Below are 20,774 nucleotides of genomic sequence, written 5' to 3' on the forward strand. Positions count from 1 at the left end.
GCCAATCATGTGCTAGCCCGGCAGCAGTCCCTGCCTTGTGGAAGTGTAGTAATAAAAACACGCTTCATTTTTTAAGAAGTTTATTTGCGTATTCCGGTAAAAATGGTCGGGACTCGACTTCTTGAATTTATAATTCGGGATCGAGCTCCCACATAGTTATTTGTTACGAATGTGACGATATGCGTTATGTATTCAAACGCGTCTCGGCAGAGCCATGACGATTGACACTCGAAAGCCATCTGACAGCAGCGCCGGCGCTTTTATAACGCTTGTGAGAACAGATACACGGAGTTCCGTATGCTCAATTCAATTTACGGCCAACGCTCAACGCCGAAAATCGAACAGTGCTCGATAAAAACCGGCCAAGTGCGAGTCGGACTCGCGCACCGATGGTTCCTTACATTACACAATTTAAACAATGTTTTTTTTTATGTGAAACGTGAGTGAAAGGTAAATTGCGGTTTACGATTTGTGACGTATTAAAAAAAACTACTTACTAGATCTCGTTCAAACCAATTTTTGGTCGAAGTTTGCATGGTAATGTACATCATATTTTTTTTTTAGTTTTATCATTCTCTTATTTTAGAAGTTACAGAGGGGGGGGGGACACATTTTACCACTTTGGAAGTGTCTCTCGCGCAAACTATTCAGTTTAGAAAGATATGATATTAGAAACCTCAATATTATTTTTTAAAAACCTATCCATAGATACCCCACACGTATGGGTTTGATGAAAAAAAAAATTGAGTCAGTTCTAAGTAACCTCTAAAATTTTTTTTTTTTTCTATTTTTGTGTGAAAATCTTAATGAGGTTCACAACATACATCTACTTACCAAGTTTTAACATTATAGTTTTTATAGTTTCGGAGAAAAGTGGCTGTGACATACGGACGGACAGACAGACAGACAGACAGACGTTTCCGTTTTTTGCCATTTGGCTACGGAACCCTAAAAAGCGCCGCGCTTAAAAACCGCCTTCGTGTGAATACATACATGGTTATCCATTTGTCATTTAAACGCTTTTTTAACGCGCGTTGAAAAAACTCTCGTGCGAATGGGGCCTTATTTACCGACTATAGTTGGTTAAACCAAATTGGCAGTAAATAAGAACAAAAAACTATACTCATCCTTTTCTTTTGGGTGCAAAGCCAGTGAAACCAGTGAAAGACAAAGATAGTATGATTCTCTGTGTGTTTGAAATGAGCATGAAACTAGATTCATGTTTGACAAACTATAACAATTTTATTTGGTATGAAGTTAGCTGCATAGTTCGTACGAGCGCGTGTTTAATAACCAACTTCAAGTATATTATTATTTAGTCGATGTGGCCTTATTCAGTTACGCGTTTGTACTTACAATTTGTCCTCTAATTTGTTTGTAAAACTTATGAAAGTGGCTACATTAACTATGGATGAAGTCGTTTCTTGTGAAGGGAAGGGATGTGTCCACGTATTACTCAACGAAGGCAAGGTAAAATCGTTAAACTTTGTAGAAAAACGGGATATCATTTCCGCGCCAAAATACACGACTTTTGTATTCTCAGATAAGTCAGTGACTGACTGTCAGTGTGACTGTCAGTCGCATAAGAGAAAATTCTGTACGGCCGTTTACAAAACACTTGGGATTGTTGTTTTACTTCAATTAAGGCGTAAATAATTAGTGTGACAGAGAAAAATGCCTGCAACTTGCAAACTTCGGTGTTCGCGGTAGGCCCTGATATGTTTGTAAAATTCTATCTAGTAGTAGTATGAGTATGCCCTGTGCGCTATGATTAGCTCGCCTCGATACGCTAAGAAATTCATTTGAGTACAAAGAGTAAAGATTGGACAGTTATTACGAAAACATAATTTTTCGGCTTGCCTTACTCCAAAACTCTAGGCACGCCACTGATGATTTAGCCCAGAATTTTGAATTCAGAGAATTATAAACATTATATGATAGCTTAAATAATATTATTAATATTAAATTAACAATAAACACATACATATATACAAGAAAGTAAATTACGTTGACCGCGTAGACGTGAGTAAATATGTCAATGTCAAAACTGGTAGTTTGCTAAGGATTTCGATAGGTAATTTACCGTTTACTCATACGTTTGATATTTAGTTCTTTAGGTGACACCTAGAGGCGCTGTACAATACTCCGATATAATTCTTGCTCTGTTTTTTAGTATACTTAGAAAGGGACAGCATCGTTTGCAGTGGAGTGAAGTTGGGCACATAATACGTAAACCGACGTAAATATGTGACGTACGCCGCGTTTATTCACTTGAAGTAAGTGAAATTTACTCTGGCAACTGATGGTAGAGGTACTAACTAGATTAGCTTTTGTTTGGACAAAACTTAACAAAACCCTAATCTATTATAGTATAGAAATTTACTGAAATCGTATAGACTTTATTAACTAAATTCATACGGATATTGTTACTACAAATGCTAGTCTGTTGCGATCTAAAATTTGAATAATATTTGAGTAACGACTCCGATTGTATTAAATAAATTACCGTTCATGCAAATTACTTAACAATGCCTAAGATTTTTTTTAACTTTTAGAATTATTTCAGTTGGTAGGTACGAGTAACCAAAATTTCGTAACCAGCTACAGAATGGGAATCAAGATTCCCAGTTAATTTGAAGCCGGTTACGTATTGGGCCAGCGTGTTACCGTTTGGTAACTAAGTTTGGTAACTAGCTACAAAACACGAATCTAAAATTCCTTTTATGTAGTCAGTTACGAATTGGGCTAGAGTGGAACCCTCTGGTAAATAAGTTTTGTAACTGGCTACAAAATGGGAATCCAAAATTACATTAAATCAATAGGTGGGTAGGTTAGGTTCGTTAGGTAGCTTCAAATGCCCGAAGGGCAAACCGCCCAGAAATAGGAGCCCCGCGAAGCGTGAGCCTGATGTAGATAATCAAGATAAAAATGAAAGCCCTAAATAAACCTTCAAGAGCGGATATCTCAAAAAGTATACAAGATATCGAAAAACTTGATTGAATAAAACTTGTAACAAATTAAATTTCTTTTCATTTTGTATAAGTGGCCAAGTCGCTCAGACGCATAGTTTCCTAGATATAATCGAAAAACCGAAAAATGGAACCTTCAAACCCCCCTCCCCCCAGCACCAGGGTTATGGCCGGGGACTTTTGATATGTTCACCTCCTAACTAGTCCAAACAAAGCTACGAAGTCAAAAACTGTGTTCCAAGCATTTCCCTCTATACCTTTTTTTGGGCATTTATTTCCTGGACTAAGTTGGTACACTTTTAAATAATACCACAGATTAAAAAATAGTTACTACGTAACAGATTCATCATTCCCATACAAAAGCGAAAATACCTACGCTATAATAGCCTACAAAATCTTAATAATAATACCTGCTGCTCAGGACGAGAAGAAATGTACCATAAGTACGCGCACAAAGAGTCGAGACTGCCTTGCTCGCCGTGCGAGTCACGTGCCAACGCGTCATCGTAAGATTGCGCTAGGGTTGTACTGTTACTTATGTTATTATTGTAATAAAACGAATGTTGTGAATTAACCATTTTTTTTTAAATATTTGATTGACTAATAAAAACAACAATTATATTACTTGACTCAAAAAACTCCTTAATTTAAGATTTACCTACTTATATTCAAAGAAATAAATGGTGACAAAATTCATAAAGATAGATTTAAAATACTACTCGGTAAATACGACAAATTTTCCTTTGTTTTTTGACTTTTACACCCATCTAATGCACAATAATTACGTGGTTTCGGCATTTCGAAGCGTAGGCGCGGGAAACGTGCGGTGCGAGCGCTCAGGCGGGCGTTCGGCGGCCCTCTGTCGCAGGGCTGCCAGTACATAAATTTTGATTATACGATCCAGTGCCTTCAACTATACGAAATTCGATTGCATTATACGAGTACACTAATTCTAAAAAAATGGGCTAATTTTAAATCAATATTTTTAAAACTGACGCGTATTTAAGTAGGTATAGCCGGTCAAACAACTTTTGATAGAAAAAGGAGCGAAATTAAAATTTTCTATGGGACGATTACAGGGACAGAATATAGTTGCCGTTCCATTAAATTATTACGATTTTTGTTCATTCAATATAGTTGGTCAAACCAAATTGTCAGTAAATAAGAACAAAAAAAACTATACTCAGCCTTTTCTTTTGGGTGCAGCTAGTACTAGTGTAAGACAAAGATAGTATGATTCTCCCTGTCTATGTTTGAAATGAGACAGTCCTTTGACAAACTATAGCTGACCTTGTCAAGACACTTTTACTATTATTGGGTCGTGTTTAAGCTCCAACTTCCCGCTTACCACCCAAAGCAAAACCAACCCTCCCCAAGTGTTTTATTAAGCGAAGCGGCGGGCCGAAGTCCCGATGCTGAGCTTCGAAACCCAGCGAAGGCCGAAGTCCCGATGCTAAGCTTCGAAACCCAGCGAAGGCCGAAGGCCGAGCTCCGCGTAGGGCCGAAGGCCCGAAGCGTCCCTTACGATTTCCTAAGCACGCGAGGCCGAAGGCCGAGCTTCGGGAATGAAGTGCTCGCATGCGGATCTTTCCTTTCTACCAAAAATACAACTTCATTACTTTTTCCCTTTGGAGCCACGCTACGCCACGATTCCCGTACTATTCCTTTGAAGTTTCAAAAAAACCGACAACTTCCCGATTGCCCGCCACGGCTGACAACTGACGGCCAGTCGTCCGCCATTGTATACCATTGCCCCCTGTATACAATGGCGATGGCATGGCATGGCCCATCCTTCACCACTATGTACTGGGGCCTTAACAGTATTGGCACCCTGATTGTCAGTAGTTTGACATCCGTGTATTTTTTCGTATCCAATTATACCGATTGACCACCTATACGTGATAGATACGAAAACAATTTGATTATACGGATTTCGTATCCAATTATACGATCTGGCAGCCCTGCTCTGTCGATGTCGGTTGTATCGTCGACGATACGCCGAGCGGTAGGCATATAGCGCGTGGCCTTGAGCGAGTGAAGGAGGCCTGATAATACTCCAAGTTTTATTTCAAACTCTTCATAAGTAATTGAGATAATTACCGCAGTAGTAGTACCTAATCTTAGTGCCTAACAGGAATTGTTATTATGATACATTACTATGTAATTCCTGTTGCTAATAAGTAAGTACCTACTGCGGTTGTTTCGCAAGTCTATAATTTCAAGCCTAGTTGATTCTTAGTGTAATAATGGTAGTAAATCTTTTGTCTGTAATCTGCTAATGATACCATTAACATGTTGGTTTCACTAATAAAACGTTGTCCAACATTAAAATACTTAATTAAACCGTTGTTTTATACGAAGAAGATCCTATAATTCCGTGTTGAAACGGGTTGGATAGTTGGTTCATTTCGGTTATTTGCATTCAAAAATAGGTGTTTGCACTAACGTGAATGCAGTAGATACCTAATACTATTGCATATCAAATATTATCAGATCGTCACTCTCGCAAACATTACATTCCGCGTTAGCGCAAGTGGATGGTTGCAATGGTAACCTTAAATTTGACCTGACTACTTGCATCCTTCTTAGTAGATACTTAAGGGGCCCACTGACTATCAGTCCGCCGGACGATATCGGCCTGTCAGTTAGAAGAAAAATTTGACAGTTCCGAACAACTAACAGGCCGATATCGTCCGGCGGACTGATAGTCAGTGGGCCCCTTTACGTCCTAATTAAGTTATAATTTTCTAACGATTTAAAAAAAATACGGTTAATTTTTTCAGGTTAGCTAGATGTATAATTATGATTTATTTTTATCGGGGGATTTTTGACATAATCATTAAAAGTCATAATGTAATGATTGTCATATTATCATTTTTCATTATTCTGAAACCGTTAACTTTTCAGGATTTTCCTCGGGTTATCCTATAGATAGGTTAGGTTAGGTTTGTTTCATGGCAATCCTGAAAAGTTACGCGTTTCTGAGAAAAACCAAATTATCACTATATTACATTATGACTTTCAATAATTATGTCAAACATATTTACATTTACCCATTTTTATCATTTACCCACTTGTCCAGCCTTCACGAAATTACGATGATTTTGCTGCTTATGAAATCAATTCATATTTCTATTCAGTACTTAAATTATATCGATTATTAAGTCAAGGTCATTTTCACATTCATTCACGCAGACCACCGCGGTTACTTATTTTAAGTTGTAGCTGTGACAACTACTAAACATAGTAGGTTGTTGTAATTTGATTTTGAGACTACTTGAGATTTCAAAAAACATTTATTTCTTAATTTTAGTGATATATGAATAAATTGGTTAGATAACAGTTTTTTTTGTGGAACTTTTAAGTTGAAAGTGTGTAGATAATCAGAAAAGGATTTGCTTGTAAAAAATATATTTGGTAAAAAATATTTACAACATAACAATTATCGGTAGATCACAGATTCATACGTAAAATGTAATATAAAAGAACAATTTAGTAGTGGTGGTGGTGTTTCTCGGGCACGATATGGTGGGTTTCGTGTTTCACGTCAGCATGGAATCTACAAAAATACAATGAAAAAATAATGTATTATTTGGATTAAAAACACAATAGTTATTTTTTGTTTTACAAGGGGGCAAAGTTGTTGTTTAACCTCTCGTGACTGATACTCGAGCAAGCGAAATATTTCAAAATTAAAACAATGGAATCTTGAGCGTTGCGAGGGTTTCGTAACCCTCGTGGGGTTAAACAAATTTTGCCACCAAGTGAAACAAAAATTTTCACCACACCAACACAAGGAAAATTCGTAAGGAACCTATAGACCGTAAGGAAGGCTCGCACTGTCAAAGATTTATCAGAACTCTTGTAGAGCCGAGCTTCTAACTACAAGCCGTAAATTCACAAATCTACGCCTTAGTCAAAATTTGCGGCTTGGCCACATTTTACATAAAAATGTTTTGGTGGGATAATATCGTCATAGAGTCATCATCTTACCCGGTGTGCTTGTCGCCGTGGTAGTGGACGTGTCTGATGGAACCATCAGGCTCGTGCAGGCTGTAGAAGCCCTTGACGACATCACCATCGCGGTGCTCGTGCTGGGTCTTGTGGTCGCCGGTGTGCGGGTCGTCTACTTTGTACTCGAACTCGTACTTAGGGTAAGCCTGTGAAATTTAAATACATTTTTAATTCATGACAAATAATTAAATACTAGTAGGTACCTACTTCAAACATCTCTTCATAAACTAAATTTATATATCCTGCGTTACGCTTTTAATTATATCAGAATAAAATATATGAAATGCATTTGCAGCCGTCATAACAATCTTTTGATCGTAATAAACAATCATAACGATTGTAACGCAACGAACTCAATTATAACAGTGCGTGGCTAACTAGAAACCACGCAAACAAGGACGATCTTTCCATACTTACGTAGTAATCGACATGGTCGTGACCGTGGTCATGGCCATGGTGACCGTGACCGTGGATGGGCACGACGTGCGCGGGCCCGTCGTGGCGGGAGATGTGCTGCGAGGAGAACGCGTGGCCGTGCCCGTGCCCGTGGTGGGCGACGGCGATGGCCAGAAGGGAGGCGAGGCACAGGACCTGGAACGGTAATTTAGTTTTACTTCAATTTGTGGTGAAAACTTTATCGATTTTTTTTTGTAGGTAAGTAACACAGTTAATACTAGAAAATGTAAGAATTTATCAATTAGAATAGACTATGGTTCCGTTCTAATCAGGACATTATGTTGGGCTTTCTGGGAGCAAAAGCTTATTTAGAAAAATCATTTTGTGCTTTTGGCATTTGTTCGTATAATATTTGAGGAGTACTGCATGTCATGTGGATATTAATGGAATGGATATCATATCCGTGTCCAAGAAAGGATTCGGACGAAAGGCACAACAATAATCCATAAATGAAGGAGATCTCCAGTAATTTTTGTGACAAAATGAGAAACTTTTTAGTTTTTGGATCAAAGGTGAAAAATTGATTTTTATAAAACGTCAAAAAATGTAAGCCGTTGTAATTGTCGAGTAGCCTTTTTTCTAATATATGGTCAATAATAATAAATAATATTTTTAATTTTTGATTTATAATACCGTCCAATAATTTATTTCAATTTATAAGATTGTTTATAAATTACCTTGGAGTACATAGTAAATTTAGAACAATTTGCTTTTGTCCTAAAGGAGCTAAACACAATAGCTGACTGATACATACCAGCCGAATTCTGCGACTTTTATATTGTCGTAAAGGGTATCAAGGCAATATTGATTTCACTAACTCATTCACTGGTAAGTTTGCTCGCCAACTAAGTCATGCATAGTGTTTGCAACTATTTCGTAAATTCATTGTTAGCTGTATAATTTGTATAGGTATTTATAATCAACATCCATAAAAAGTAATTTGCGGTGAGACAATTTTTAAATCGCCAACGTCACCTAAGTCAAAAAGTAAAGTCGCCTGTCGTTACCTAGTCTTAAGCTTGTCTCTCTTTGTGTATTTTTTTTAAACTTGCACAATAAATATTTACTTACTTAAAGTCATCACCAGTAAAGTTTACCTAAAAAAAAACTATATAATTGTATTGTATTGTATTGTATTTCTTTATTGCAGATAACAAGATCCATATTACATTAAAATCACGAGCACAATCAAAACAACAATAAATAGGTACATCCAAACAAATCTTAAAATTAAATTAAATTAAAATTAAATCAAATTAAATTAAATTAAATTAAAATTTCAGTCATTACACACACAACTCACATAAAAAGGCACATTACAAAAATTCAACACATACAAAATAAATATTAATAATATCAACAAAATTCTGTCAGGTCAACTCACCACATGAAGGGTGTTCCAGTGTCTCGCTATGGGGGAGTCTAAACTGCTAGCGATCACGCCCAGTAGGTATGCTGTTGTTACTCTCGCGCACACGGCGCATGATGGAGGCGACCCGCTTCCGCATAATGGCATGGAAGCCGTCTACTCGCGCTTCCGCAAACATGCCCGAAGCGCTACAATACCTGGGCAATCCCAACAGCATCCTGAGCGTGTTGTTATATTGCACCCTTAAGGCACTGACTGCCCGCTGAGTATAGTCCACCCACAGGCAGCACGAATAAAAAGACTGGCAAAAAGCCTTAAATAAGGTAATTTTTACCTCCCTACTGCAACGCGCAAACCTGCGGGCCAACATATTCCCCCGAACAGCCAGCGCCCTACGCTCCCTCTCAATGTCCAAGTCGTCCGAGAGGCACTCCGTGACCCAGTGACCCAAGTACTTAAATTTATCGGTTCTTTTTAGTGGTTCTCCATTCAACATAATATTTGGGACTCTGTCCACTTTAAAACCGCGCGACTGAAATACGAGAACCTCACTCTTCGTCGTGTTGTACCTAAGTCCATGAGTCACCGCGTACCTCTCACACTTGCCAAGCAGCCTACTAACTGCACACGCCGAGGGCCCCAACAGCACCATATCGTCAGCATAGCTAATGTTGTTTACCATTTTACCTGCCACACAACAGCCAACCCTGGTGCTGCTGAGATCCTCTATCAAGGCGTTTACATACAGATAATGAACATGACTACTATGTTAAAGGATTGCAGTGGTACGAACCGTCAAAAATAATGACCGTGATTTTACTGTCATCCTGTCTTTTTTGACGGATTAGGTACCTGTATATTTTTAGTCACACAATTTAGAGAGGGATTTGTAAAAAAATATTTACAATTTTGATGGATGTTAATATATATATATATTAGAGCTAATATAACTGGGGATGGTGGAGTGAAAAAAGTTTACCTGATATGAGCTCAACTACTTATCTGAATTGTGTACAGGTAGGTGTAGTTGAGCACTACACCTATTTCTAAATTTTATACAGGTAGGTACTTTATGTACACTTTGCAATTGAAGATTCTGAGTCGCAATAGAAAAATATATTATCCATGAATAAAAAAACAAATTCCCCAAACATTCCACACCATTCTAGAATATTCAGGGATGTTCCCTGACATTCGAACCCCCACGACGGATCTAGTTTTATATACCCCTACCAATAAGTCATTCCATCCATACAAAAAAGGCGAATGATCCACAATGTTCCAGAATATCCCACAACATTCAAGTGTTCTGGAATGTTCCACAATGATCTGGGATGTTCCCGAACATTCCAGAATATTGTGGAATGCTTTGGACTGTTCTAGAAATGTCTAGAGGGCGAAACTTTCAGTCATGATATCTTCTAAACTAAAGGTTACATATCAGAATACCGAAAATTGATTTACCTAATGCTGAATCACCTATGCTCGACTCACCTATTTTTAAAATACCTAACGATCATTTTACCTAAACATTGAATGACCTAAGTTCATAATACCTAATTTCATTTAACCTAATGGACGAAACACCTAATGAACGATATACTTAATGCACGTTTTACCTAACGCACGTTTCACCTAAACCTATTATACCTATTATTACCTATTATTTCCCTGCAATCAGTCTGAGGAAGCTGCCACAATACTAACCCAAACGCTACAAAAAACAGAGGAATGGCTACAAGCCAACAATCTTGAACTTAACCTAAATAAAACAAAAGTCATACAATTCAAACCTTATCAAAAACAAGACTTGCCAATCAGCCTTACTTATAATAATATTAAATTAGAATGCATAAAATCAACAACTTTATTAGGGATCGACATAGATACTAGTACCAATTGGAAGCAACACATACAAAACCTGACGAAAAGGGTATCGTCATTCATTTATGCCCTAAATCACCTCAAACGCGTAACGGACTTAAAAACAGCTCTTGCAGCGTACTATGCATACGCTCACTCCAGATTATCCTACGGAATCGTATTATGGGGTAATAGTACCGACATAGATAAAATATTTATTCTTCAAAAAAGATGCATCAGAATAATGGCCAACATTGACGAAATGGAAACCTGTAAGCCATTTTTTGTAAAGTATAAAATACTCACTCTTACCTCTATATATATCCTAGAGACCAGTAAATTTGTAAGAAAACATAGCGAACTATATTCTCCTGAAACACTACCCAAAAGAAACGACCGAAATTTAAATAAACTGAAACTTCCCTTTTCTAAACTGAAACTGTTCACATCTAGCCCACACTATATGTCAATAAAAATATATAATCACCTCCCAAATAACATAAAAAACGAGAGTAAATTAAGCCTGTTTAGCAAGAAACTAAAAACATTTCTGTTAGATAAATGTTACTATAATATCAGAGAATTTTTTGAAGATATATAATATCTCTTTTGTGATACTTGTGATCGTAAATTGATTGTAATTGTATTTGATATTGTGCATGGCAGATTTTATTTAAATGTAAAATAATTAATTGATTATTTGGCACATATGTAAATAATAAGATGTATAATTTTAGATTAAATAAGTATGTTTCCCTATGTGGAACTATGTTGCCGTGCCCTAACAGGGCGTCACATGAACAGCTTATATTTAAGAACACCTGTACCTGCTATGTGATATGCAATAAATGATTTCAATTTCAATTTCAATTTCAATACCTAATGCACGAAGCACCTAAAGCTGATATACCTAATTGACGATACAGTATACACCTATAGCTGATATAAATACCTAAAGTTGATTTACCTAATGGATATGCTACCTAAAGCTGTTATACCTAACGAACGAAATACCTAAAATCGATATACCTAATGCATGTAATACCGAAAGTCGATATACCTAATAGAGGATACCCCTAAACTTGCTTTACCTATTGAACGAAATAACTAAAGCTAATATACCTAATGCACGGAACACCTAAAGTTGTTATACCTAATGCACGAAATACCTAAGGCTGCTTTACCTATTAATGAACGAAATACCTATAGCTACCTACCTATAAATACATAAATACATACAAAACTTAATCGCAATGACTATTTCATACAAAAACACCCTCAAGGTTGCAATTTAAGATGAATTATTTTGATACAACTCTATTTTGAGTGAAAATAGCGGGCGCCGGTTGTGCTTTTTAATTTTTCACTTTCTTGTTTATAACAGCCAACGTCGCAATGATGATGCTATTCTGTCAAATAAAAACTTAGTGACAAATATGTCTTATTATGTAACATTTTATTTATATAATAACCAATAAATATTTACTTTATATCGTGTGTATACTTTATGTCTAATGCCGAAATAAAAAATTTGAAAATCCATACTCTTTGACGTGGACGTATGGATTACGATCGGAATTAAATTTAAAAAACTTGGTAAAGTAAAAAGCACTAGTTCGCAAAAACCAACTGGGCGAACGCTAAACAGTAAAGTAGCACTATTTGAGCAACTGTATTAAAAATACTTTTTGTATTCCTACAAATATATCCTATAAAAATAAGGGAAAAAATATAAAACTGCAAAATATTTACACATTGCTCAACAGGAATATATTCATATATTCATTCACAATAGTATTTTCCACCTGGTATGCCGAGGGTAAACGTTAACGACCAATATACGTGCATTAGGTATATTAGCTTTAGGTAATTCAATAGGTAAATCAAGTTTAGGGGTATCGACTATTAGGTATATCGACTTTCGGTATTACGTTGATTAGTTATATCGACTTTAGGTGTTTGGTTCGTTAGGTATAACAGCTGTAGGTAATTCGTGCATTCGGTATATCAGCTTTAGGTGTTTCGAGCAATAGGTATATCAGCATTAGGTAATTCGTGCATTAGGTATATCAACATTAGGTATTTCGTGTATTAGGTAAACCGGCTTTAGGTATTTCGAGCATTAGGTGTGTCAATTTTGGGTAAATCGACTATAGGTAATCAGAGCTTAGGTAAAACAATATTAGGTGAAACGTTCATTAGGTATTTCGTTCATTAGGTGTTATGAGCTTAGGTTAATTGACCATTAGGTATTAAAAAAAATAGGTGAATCGAGCATAGGTGATTCGACATATGGTAAATCAATTTTCGGTATTCTGGTATGTACCCCTTCAAAACTACGCCCTTCAGCCCTTGTTAACCATATTCAGTTTTGTGAAAAGTGACATCGTCAACGTTCAATCAAAGGGCGTAACATTCACCGAGTTACCGAGGTGACCATCGCTAATCTTAATGTTTAAAAAAACTATATCGCAATGAAGTGTTCGCATCACAGTTTGTTTTATTTAATTTTAAGTTATACATTCATGGAGACTATATAAAGGAAATCTCTATGTATGAAAAGTGTCCATCAAAAAACAGTAATTAGGCGGCGCCACCATACACCGAAATACTACCAAAAACAACCTACGTAAATTGGTCGGGTTATTTGTTGGTTCATGTTATACTCATGTCCCAGACCCTAACTAGCGCCACCGGAGAGATTAGGAACTATTATTTAAAGCTGAAAGCGGTCACTTTTGCAACAGTTCTGCCATAAGAGATTGGCATCCTTTTCTATACCATCCATATATACATTGTTAACTTTACATGTGAAGTTAACGGTTAACGATTGTCAGTTTAACTGACTCAGTTATCATCTGGGCTACGCTCCCTGGGCGATTATGCGATAAGGTATTAGATTTTTAGACATGGCAATTAAAAAATATAAAATTTTGTACACTCTCCATGATTTCAAATTAAAAGATTTAGAAGTCGGTTACATCGCTCCTTTTTACAAAAGTAGCCCTGTAATTGCCATGTCATTTAATATCAGTAATTCATGCGAAATCGCGCCCCGTATCATTCTCATTTCACGTATCGAGCGCTACCGATGACCGGAGTCAGTGTCAACACGCAAAAACTCTAGCCTTTGTTGCGTGTCGGCTTTGACAGGGGTCGCGGTCGACAAACACTTTCTATATTTGCATATTTCTGCATAACTGACAATGAAACATATCAGCTGAATAACAATAAGTCACAATATTTGAATTCTTTTTCCCTAATACTTGTGTTCAGCAGCTTCGATATCCTAAATTAGGTGTACCTTTAGTAAACTGACAGCAGTTAGAAGAAATATTTTTTGATTCAGGCGTTATTCATCTAAAAATATGAATGAAATAGTATGTAAAGAAGTAAATTAAAGTAATTAAAAGTGCCTATGAGATTTATACCATAACATTTACCATCAAATACACGCGGAAGCGTTCAGTTTACTTTTTCTAATTCTTGAAACAAGTTAACTACTCTTGCTCTTCTTGGGCAACTAGTCCAGACTAAATAAAGTTGTTTTCCTAAGACCACTCGTACCAGTTTGAAGGTGCCATGACATTGGATTGTTACCAAAATTCGACATCGAGAACTGATTTCAGCTTTGTTTGCCAGATACTATCTTAGCAAAATTAACAGATATTGCAGGTTAAATAAAACCTTATCTGATTGAACTTTTATGTCTTATTAATGTTGGTTGCATTGTCCTTGACTAGAAAATTTACTATTGCTAGTTATATCAAGATAAGTATGCAACATTTTGATAGCACACGCAGTGCAAGTGTTATTTTAAATGTCAAATTTTCTATGAAATTATGACGTACAAATTACACTTGCATTGCGTATGCTATCAAAATCGTTGCAGACTTGTCTTGGTCTAGCTCTATTGTCGTTTTGCCTAGTGTATTCAGATATTTTACTACCCGCTGTTAAAAATTCGGTTTTGTTTGGTAAATTGTAGGTTTTAGTTAGATAAAAAAAAAGTATTTAAACAGAGCTTAAAAGTAGGTACACTTCGTATTTTTAAGTCAAATTTTTGACTTCTTATTTTTTGCTCAAGAATTGGCTTCGTTAACCCATTAGTTTTTTTTTACAGATTGAATTGGTAAGTACAGTCTACATCAATTATTTGCTTACATTTTTCGGCCTAATACAATGGAGTATAGAACAAAATTGTAAACATAATTATGGACTGTACTGTACTAAGCAAGTAGGATATGAAATCAAGAAATAATAAAGAACTATTTATGAAACAGATTTTCAAATGTTAATATTTTTTATTTGGTATAAACATATCAAAGTCGAACACAAATAGAAACAGTATAAAAACAAAATCGTTAGTATTTAATAGTGATGATGGTGGGGCACGATGTGGTGGGTGCTGTGCTTTACGTCAGCGTGGAATCTGAAAATAAGAAGAAGGAAATAAATAATTTATGAATAAACCAAATATTTGGGGACAAGCTTGTACTATGGGTACTAGGTTAATATTTTGAATAATAAATGACAAATGACATTGCAATTAAAACTTTCGACACGAAGAGTGTATTTTTGACATTTTAATTCTTATTTTTACATTTGCTTATAATGATTGTATGTTAAAATAATTAATCAAAACTTCTCCTCTCCTTGGAATTGTAAATTATAGTTATAGTTGTAGTTATAGTATATTGCAGTGCCCAACAGGGTTCACAAAAACCTAGCTTATAAGTTTACCACCTGTACAATTACTTTGTGTATTTGCAATAAAATATTGAGTATTGAGTAGGCGGCTGAGGCGATAAACATACTTATATAGATACATACATACTCGTACTTAAATACAAAATAACACTCATAACTGCCCTTACCGGGATTCGAACCCGGATCATTACCACCTAGGCTAGCAGGCCGTAAAATGGTAAATTAGTAAATATAATAACAAATCCTTAGTATACAATACAATACAATACAATACAAATCCTCTTTAATGCACAACCTCAGAATAAATGTACATGGAAACACAAATAATACATGAAGACAGGGGTAAACAACAGGCGGCCTTATCGCTAAAGAGCGATCTCTTCCAGACAACCTATAGGTAGTTGAGAAATGACACACATAAATTAACCATACCATTAGCAAGTACACTATGTAACAGATACAAATCATAATTCTAGGAAACCAGTATGAAAATTTTCATAAATATCGTTTTTTGTGTAACATGGACCGAACATTATGGAATAATTATAAGATCTATCTCGAAGAAAAATTACCTGTCGAGTTTTCACAAAAAACAATTTCCCTGCGGGCCGAGCACGGTAGCATTTTTATCGCCTGTCACCACCATACTTGTCACGTTCTAACAAGTATGTAAGTGCGAAAGTGACAGGCATAGTGACATGTGATAATAATGCAACCATGCTGACACCCACCGCTGAAGACCATGTGAATTTACTAACACTTACTTCATGTGAATGATAATTAATGTATTAAATACGAGAAATATAAAATGTACTTATAGGTAGGGTATAGGGTATATGGACAGAGATTTTTAACATTACAGCCAGTAAATGACATTGATTATGGAATTCACGATTGCGTATGATCTTACCCGGTGTGCTTGTCGCCGTGGTAGTGGACGTGTCTGATGGAACCATCAGGCTCGTGCAGGCTGTAGAAGCCCTTGACGACATCACCATCGCGGTGCTCGTGCTGGGTCTTGTGGTCACCGGTGTGCGGGTCGTCTACTTTGTACTCGAACTCGTATTTAGGGTACGCCTGTCAATAAAATATTAGTTGATTTAGCTGTTATAAAGTAGAATTTCTTTGAATTCCAATGTAAATTATTCTCTCTTTGATAGAGAAAGACAGTCTTATTGCGATTCCTATAAGAGAAAAGAGAAAAAAGTGCCATGCTTTGTCCTTATCACCGACCGGGTGGCATAAGGAAGGAGGCGATGGCGAAATACCGAAATTTATAAGAGTGAAAGAGAAAAAATCCTATGCTGCTCAAATTTTATATGATATTCTTTCTCTTACCCCCGGTCGCTCGGTGGCGCGTCGCGCGTCTATAACTACTTGTATATAATATGTCTATGAAATTAATAATTAATAAACAATACATAATGACGTCACATACCTACATGTGAGCATGTACTAGGTTGATTCATAAAAGAAGGTGCGAGATTTGCAATGAACTGTCAAAATTCTCATATTTATATGTTCAACCCGCGCTAGTTGCCTTAAGCGATATTTAAAGGCCACTTGCACCATCCCACTGACCCGGGGTTGAGCGGTTAAAACGTTAACCCAGTATCGAATTGTACTGATATTTGGTGGTACCGGGTTAGTGGGATGGTGTAAGTGCCAAGTGGCACTAAGTGTGGTATAAGTTATTCGTACAGGTTATTCATAGGCAATCCAATGATAGTCGCTTTCAATTTGCAAAGGACCTTCTTTTTAGGGTTCCGTACCCAAAGGGTAAAAACGGGACCCTATTACTAAGACCGCTATCCGTCTGTCCGTCAGTCTGTCTGTCTGTCACCAGGCAGTATCTCATGAACCGTAATAGCTAGACAGTTGAAATTTCCACAGATGGTGTATTTCTGTTGCCGCTATAACAACAAATACTAATAATTTTTAAGAAAAAAAAAACCGACTTCAATGGAGGATGCCGTTGAAAGGTTACTTATTATTGATGGTGCACTCCAGACAATGAAATGAAAAAGACAGCATCTTTTGCCTAACTAAAATGAGGTAAAACCAACGTTTCTAGTAGCATTTCGTTTCTGTAAGGGTCATAGTTCTAACCTAACCTAACCCAATGTTCTGATAGCATTTCGTTTCTGTAAGGGTCACAGTTCTAACCTAACCTAACCCACTTTTCTGATAGCAGTTCGGTTCTGTGAGGATTGCAGTTCAAAAAAAAGTCCAGGTCCAAGTTTGGGTCTGGGTCCATAACGAAGAGAATAAATCGCCAAACGTGAACTATGCGTCGTTAAAGAGTTCCATTCTGATATTTCTGATCATCATCAGCAGCTGCACTTCATCAAATGTCACTTTTTTAAATAGAAATGCTGGATTTGTTGATGAAAATACAAAAATCACTATATGTATGCCTTTCACATTTGAGGAGTTCCCTCGATTCCTCATGGATCCCATCATCAGAACTGCGTTTTGACAAAAACGTGACCAATCTGTATGTATATACTTACAATCGAAAAAAGAATTTTCAAATTCGGTCCAGAAATGGCGGAGTTATGGAGTAACAAACATTAAAAAAAAACCCAACAACCGAATTGATAACCTCCTCCTTTTGAAATCTTGAAGTCGGTTAAAAAGTACGGAACCCTTGGTGGGCGAGTCCGACTCGCACTCGTCCGGTTTTTCACAAACGTACTCTGCGGGAAGCCCGGATTTTTGACATTTTCGGCAGCAATACAGTCGGCACTCGGCAGCAACGTCGCGCTGCTCTAAGGCTGGTGAAGTCTGAATCCGAATGGTAACTTTAATATATTTCGATCGTCTATACTCACGTAGTAGTCATGGTCATGATGGCCATGGTGTCCGTGGATGGGCACTAGATGCGCCGGCCCGTCGTGGCGGGAGATGTATTGCGACGAGTGACCGTAGTGGGCGGCAGCCACAGCCAGAATGGTAGCGAGGCAAAGTACCTGTAGCAAACAAATAAGTTAACAGCATGTTAATATTGTGAACAACAATTCTTTTAGAACTGCATAGCCCAAGTCTGTAAGCAAGGAACCAGAACGAGAAGTGTCACGTTCGCCTTGCTCAAAGGCTCCTTTAAATGCTGGTTCACTTCTTATTTTCCTTCTGTTGCACCCGCAACTAATAAGCCGCAATTTTGAACTATTTATTCCCTCACTGAACTGAAAGTCTTACAAAACTATGAGTGGCAATTAAACTGTGTTTTTAAGGGTTCCGTACCTACCCAAAGGGTAAAAACGGGACTATTTACTAAGACTCCACTGTCCGTCTGTCTGTCTTTCACCAGGCTGTACCTCATGAACCGTGATATTTCGATAGTTCAAATTATCACAGATTATGTATTTCTGTTGCCGCTATAATAACGAATACTAAAAACCGGCCAAGTGCGAATCGGACTCGCGCACCGAAGGTTCCGTACTTTTTAGTATTTGTTGTTATAGCGGCAACAGAAATACATCATCTGTGAAAATTTCAACTGTCTAGCTATCACGGTTCATGAGATATAGCCTGGTGACAGACAGACAGACGGACGGACAGACGGACAGCGGAGTCTTAGTAATAGGGTCCCGTTTTTACCCTTTGGGTACGGAACCCTAAAAATTAAATTTGTACGGAACCCTCGGTGGGCGAGTCCGACTTGCACTTGTCCGTTATTTTTTTATATTCTAATGGTTGAAAATGTATGCTCTAGCCCTACGTACCGAATGCAAGAGGCGCGTTGTAGAAAAAAGCTCTAACACAAAAATATGACATTTTCTCACAGTAAATTTTTTTTATGTTTAGGCGTAAGTATAGATAATTATATTTTTACCTTTGAGTACATTTTGTGTTGAGGTTTGTTTAGCTTTGTCCTAAGCCCAGCAAGTAACTGATACATATTCAGAAAAATGTACGACTTTTATATAGTCGATAAGGGTATCAAGGCAATATTGATTTCACTAGCTCATTGGCGGTAAATTTTTGCTCGCCTAAGTCATACAGTGTTTGCAACTATTTCGTAAAGCATTTGTTCACGATACACCGCACGCGCGTTGACGTTGCATAGTTTAGACGTAAATTGTCTATTAATTTATGCAATGTCTATTTTATCTAAGTAATTAACTATTTCAGATAATAATATCAGATATGATCATGTTCACTTTAGACCATTATTATATTATTTATTAGTTGGCTAAGTACATCGTTAAGATTATCGATTTTCAATTTTCATGTTTTATGCTTAGTTGCTTACTTTCAAGTTGAAAACGGATACCTCCTTCAGTATGTAAGCTTCTACTCATTTTCAAGTTTAGAGATTTAATGACATTCATCACTTTAACTTAGAAGCACTGCTTCTTTGTTAGGGCCAACACAGATGAAAAGCAAACGCAGGTGCCAGTTGTATAGAAACTAGGCAATTGGCTTAGAGTTCCAGTAGAATTCGTATTTATTCTCGCCTCACATGGGTTGACATATACAGTCCCATTGGTTATATTTAAATAAGTTTTTAAAATGTGCTTGTCATAATTATTTTTACAACTCTTTGCGACAATCTTACTCGTACATAAAGAAAAAAAATTAAGCTGAAGCACCTTTGAAGTTTAAGAGTTACGATGTCATTAAATACAGATATACTTAGACAAATACTGGCGTATTACTTTATAGAAATCCGATTGTGTTTTATTCTGGCTGTTAAAACACTTCACACGGTAATCAATGTAGGGGAGGCACAGCCCTTACCATGTCAGGGAGTATTGGGATCCTCGGTGTCGACATCTCCAGTGACGTCCAATTCCGTAGCCACCTGGAAGGGAAGGCTGATCTGGCATCCAAAAAACTCGGTGTGCTCAATAAAGCACGGCGATACTTTACTCCAGGGCAAAGACTGCTGCTATATAAATCACAAGTCAGACCCCATATGGAGTACTGCTGTCACCTTTGGGCAGGAGCACCTGGATGCCAGCTTGGACCCTTCGACTCAGTCCAAAGGCGCGCTGTACTAATCGTCGACGATCCCAAACTCACAAGCGGTATTGAACCTTTAAGTCTAAGGAGAGACTTCGCCTCCTTATGCCTGTTCTACCGCTTGTACAATGGGCTGTGCTCTGAAGAATTGTTTGACATGATGCCAACGGCCGCTTTCTATCACCGCACCGCTCGCCATCGGCAGGGTGTTCATCCTCACACCCTAGCACCTAAATGGTCGTGTACTGTGCGGTTTAAGAGGAATTTCCTCCCGCGTACGCTTCGGCTGTGGAATGAGCTCCCTGCCGAGGTTTTCCCGAGGGGCTACAGTATGGGGTTTTTCACAAAAGGAGTGTACAGGTTTTTAAAGGGTCGGCAACGCGCGTGTAATATCTCCGGTGTTGCAGGCGTCCATAGGCTAC

At 37.3% G+C, this 20,774-nt stretch overlaps 1 protein-coding gene across 1 annotated transcript; it reads right to left on the reverse strand.

Annotated features, from left to right (window-relative positions):
* Positions 1 to 6,372: 6,372 nt before the first annotated feature.
* LOC134743155 (histidine-rich glycoprotein-like) lies at positions 6,373 to 19,348 on the reverse strand. The gene is made up of 7 exons (XM_063676499.1): positions 19,220 to 19,348; positions 18,216 to 18,353; positions 16,292 to 16,458; positions 15,067 to 15,103; positions 7,401 to 7,574; positions 6,963 to 7,129; positions 6,373 to 6,528 (listed from the first exon to the last, which is right to left on the reverse strand). The coding sequence occupies exons 1-7, from the start codon at positions 19,283 to 19,285 to the stop codon at positions 6,462 to 6,464; spliced, it is 816 nt and encodes a 271-aa protein (XP_063532569.1). The 5' UTR covers positions 19,286 to 19,348; the 3' UTR covers positions 6,373 to 6,461.
* Between the last annotated feature and the right edge of the window lie 1,426 nt (positions 19,349 to 20,774).

Source organism: Cydia strobilella, chromosome 7 (assembly GCF_947568885.1).
Source record: "Cydia strobilella chromosome 7, ilCydStro3.1, whole genome shotgun sequence".
NCBI lineage: Eukaryota > Metazoa > Arthropoda > Insecta > Lepidoptera > Tortricidae > Cydia > Cydia strobilella.

Bases quoted from the DNA above. Each gene is read 5' to 3' on its own strand.
- LOC134743155 (XM_063676499.1), bottom strand. From the start codon at position 19,285: ATGTATCAGTTACTTGCTGGGCTTAGGACAAAGCTAAACAAACCTCAA. The intron at 16,459-18,215 runs GTGAGTATAGAC...TTTTATTGACAG, and splicing joins ATCATGACCATGACTACTAC to GCGTACCCTAAATACGAGTT. The intron at 15,104-16,291 runs GTAAGATCATAC...TCTTATTTTCAG, and splicing joins CACGGCGACAAGCACACCGG to ATTCCACGCTGACGTAAAGC.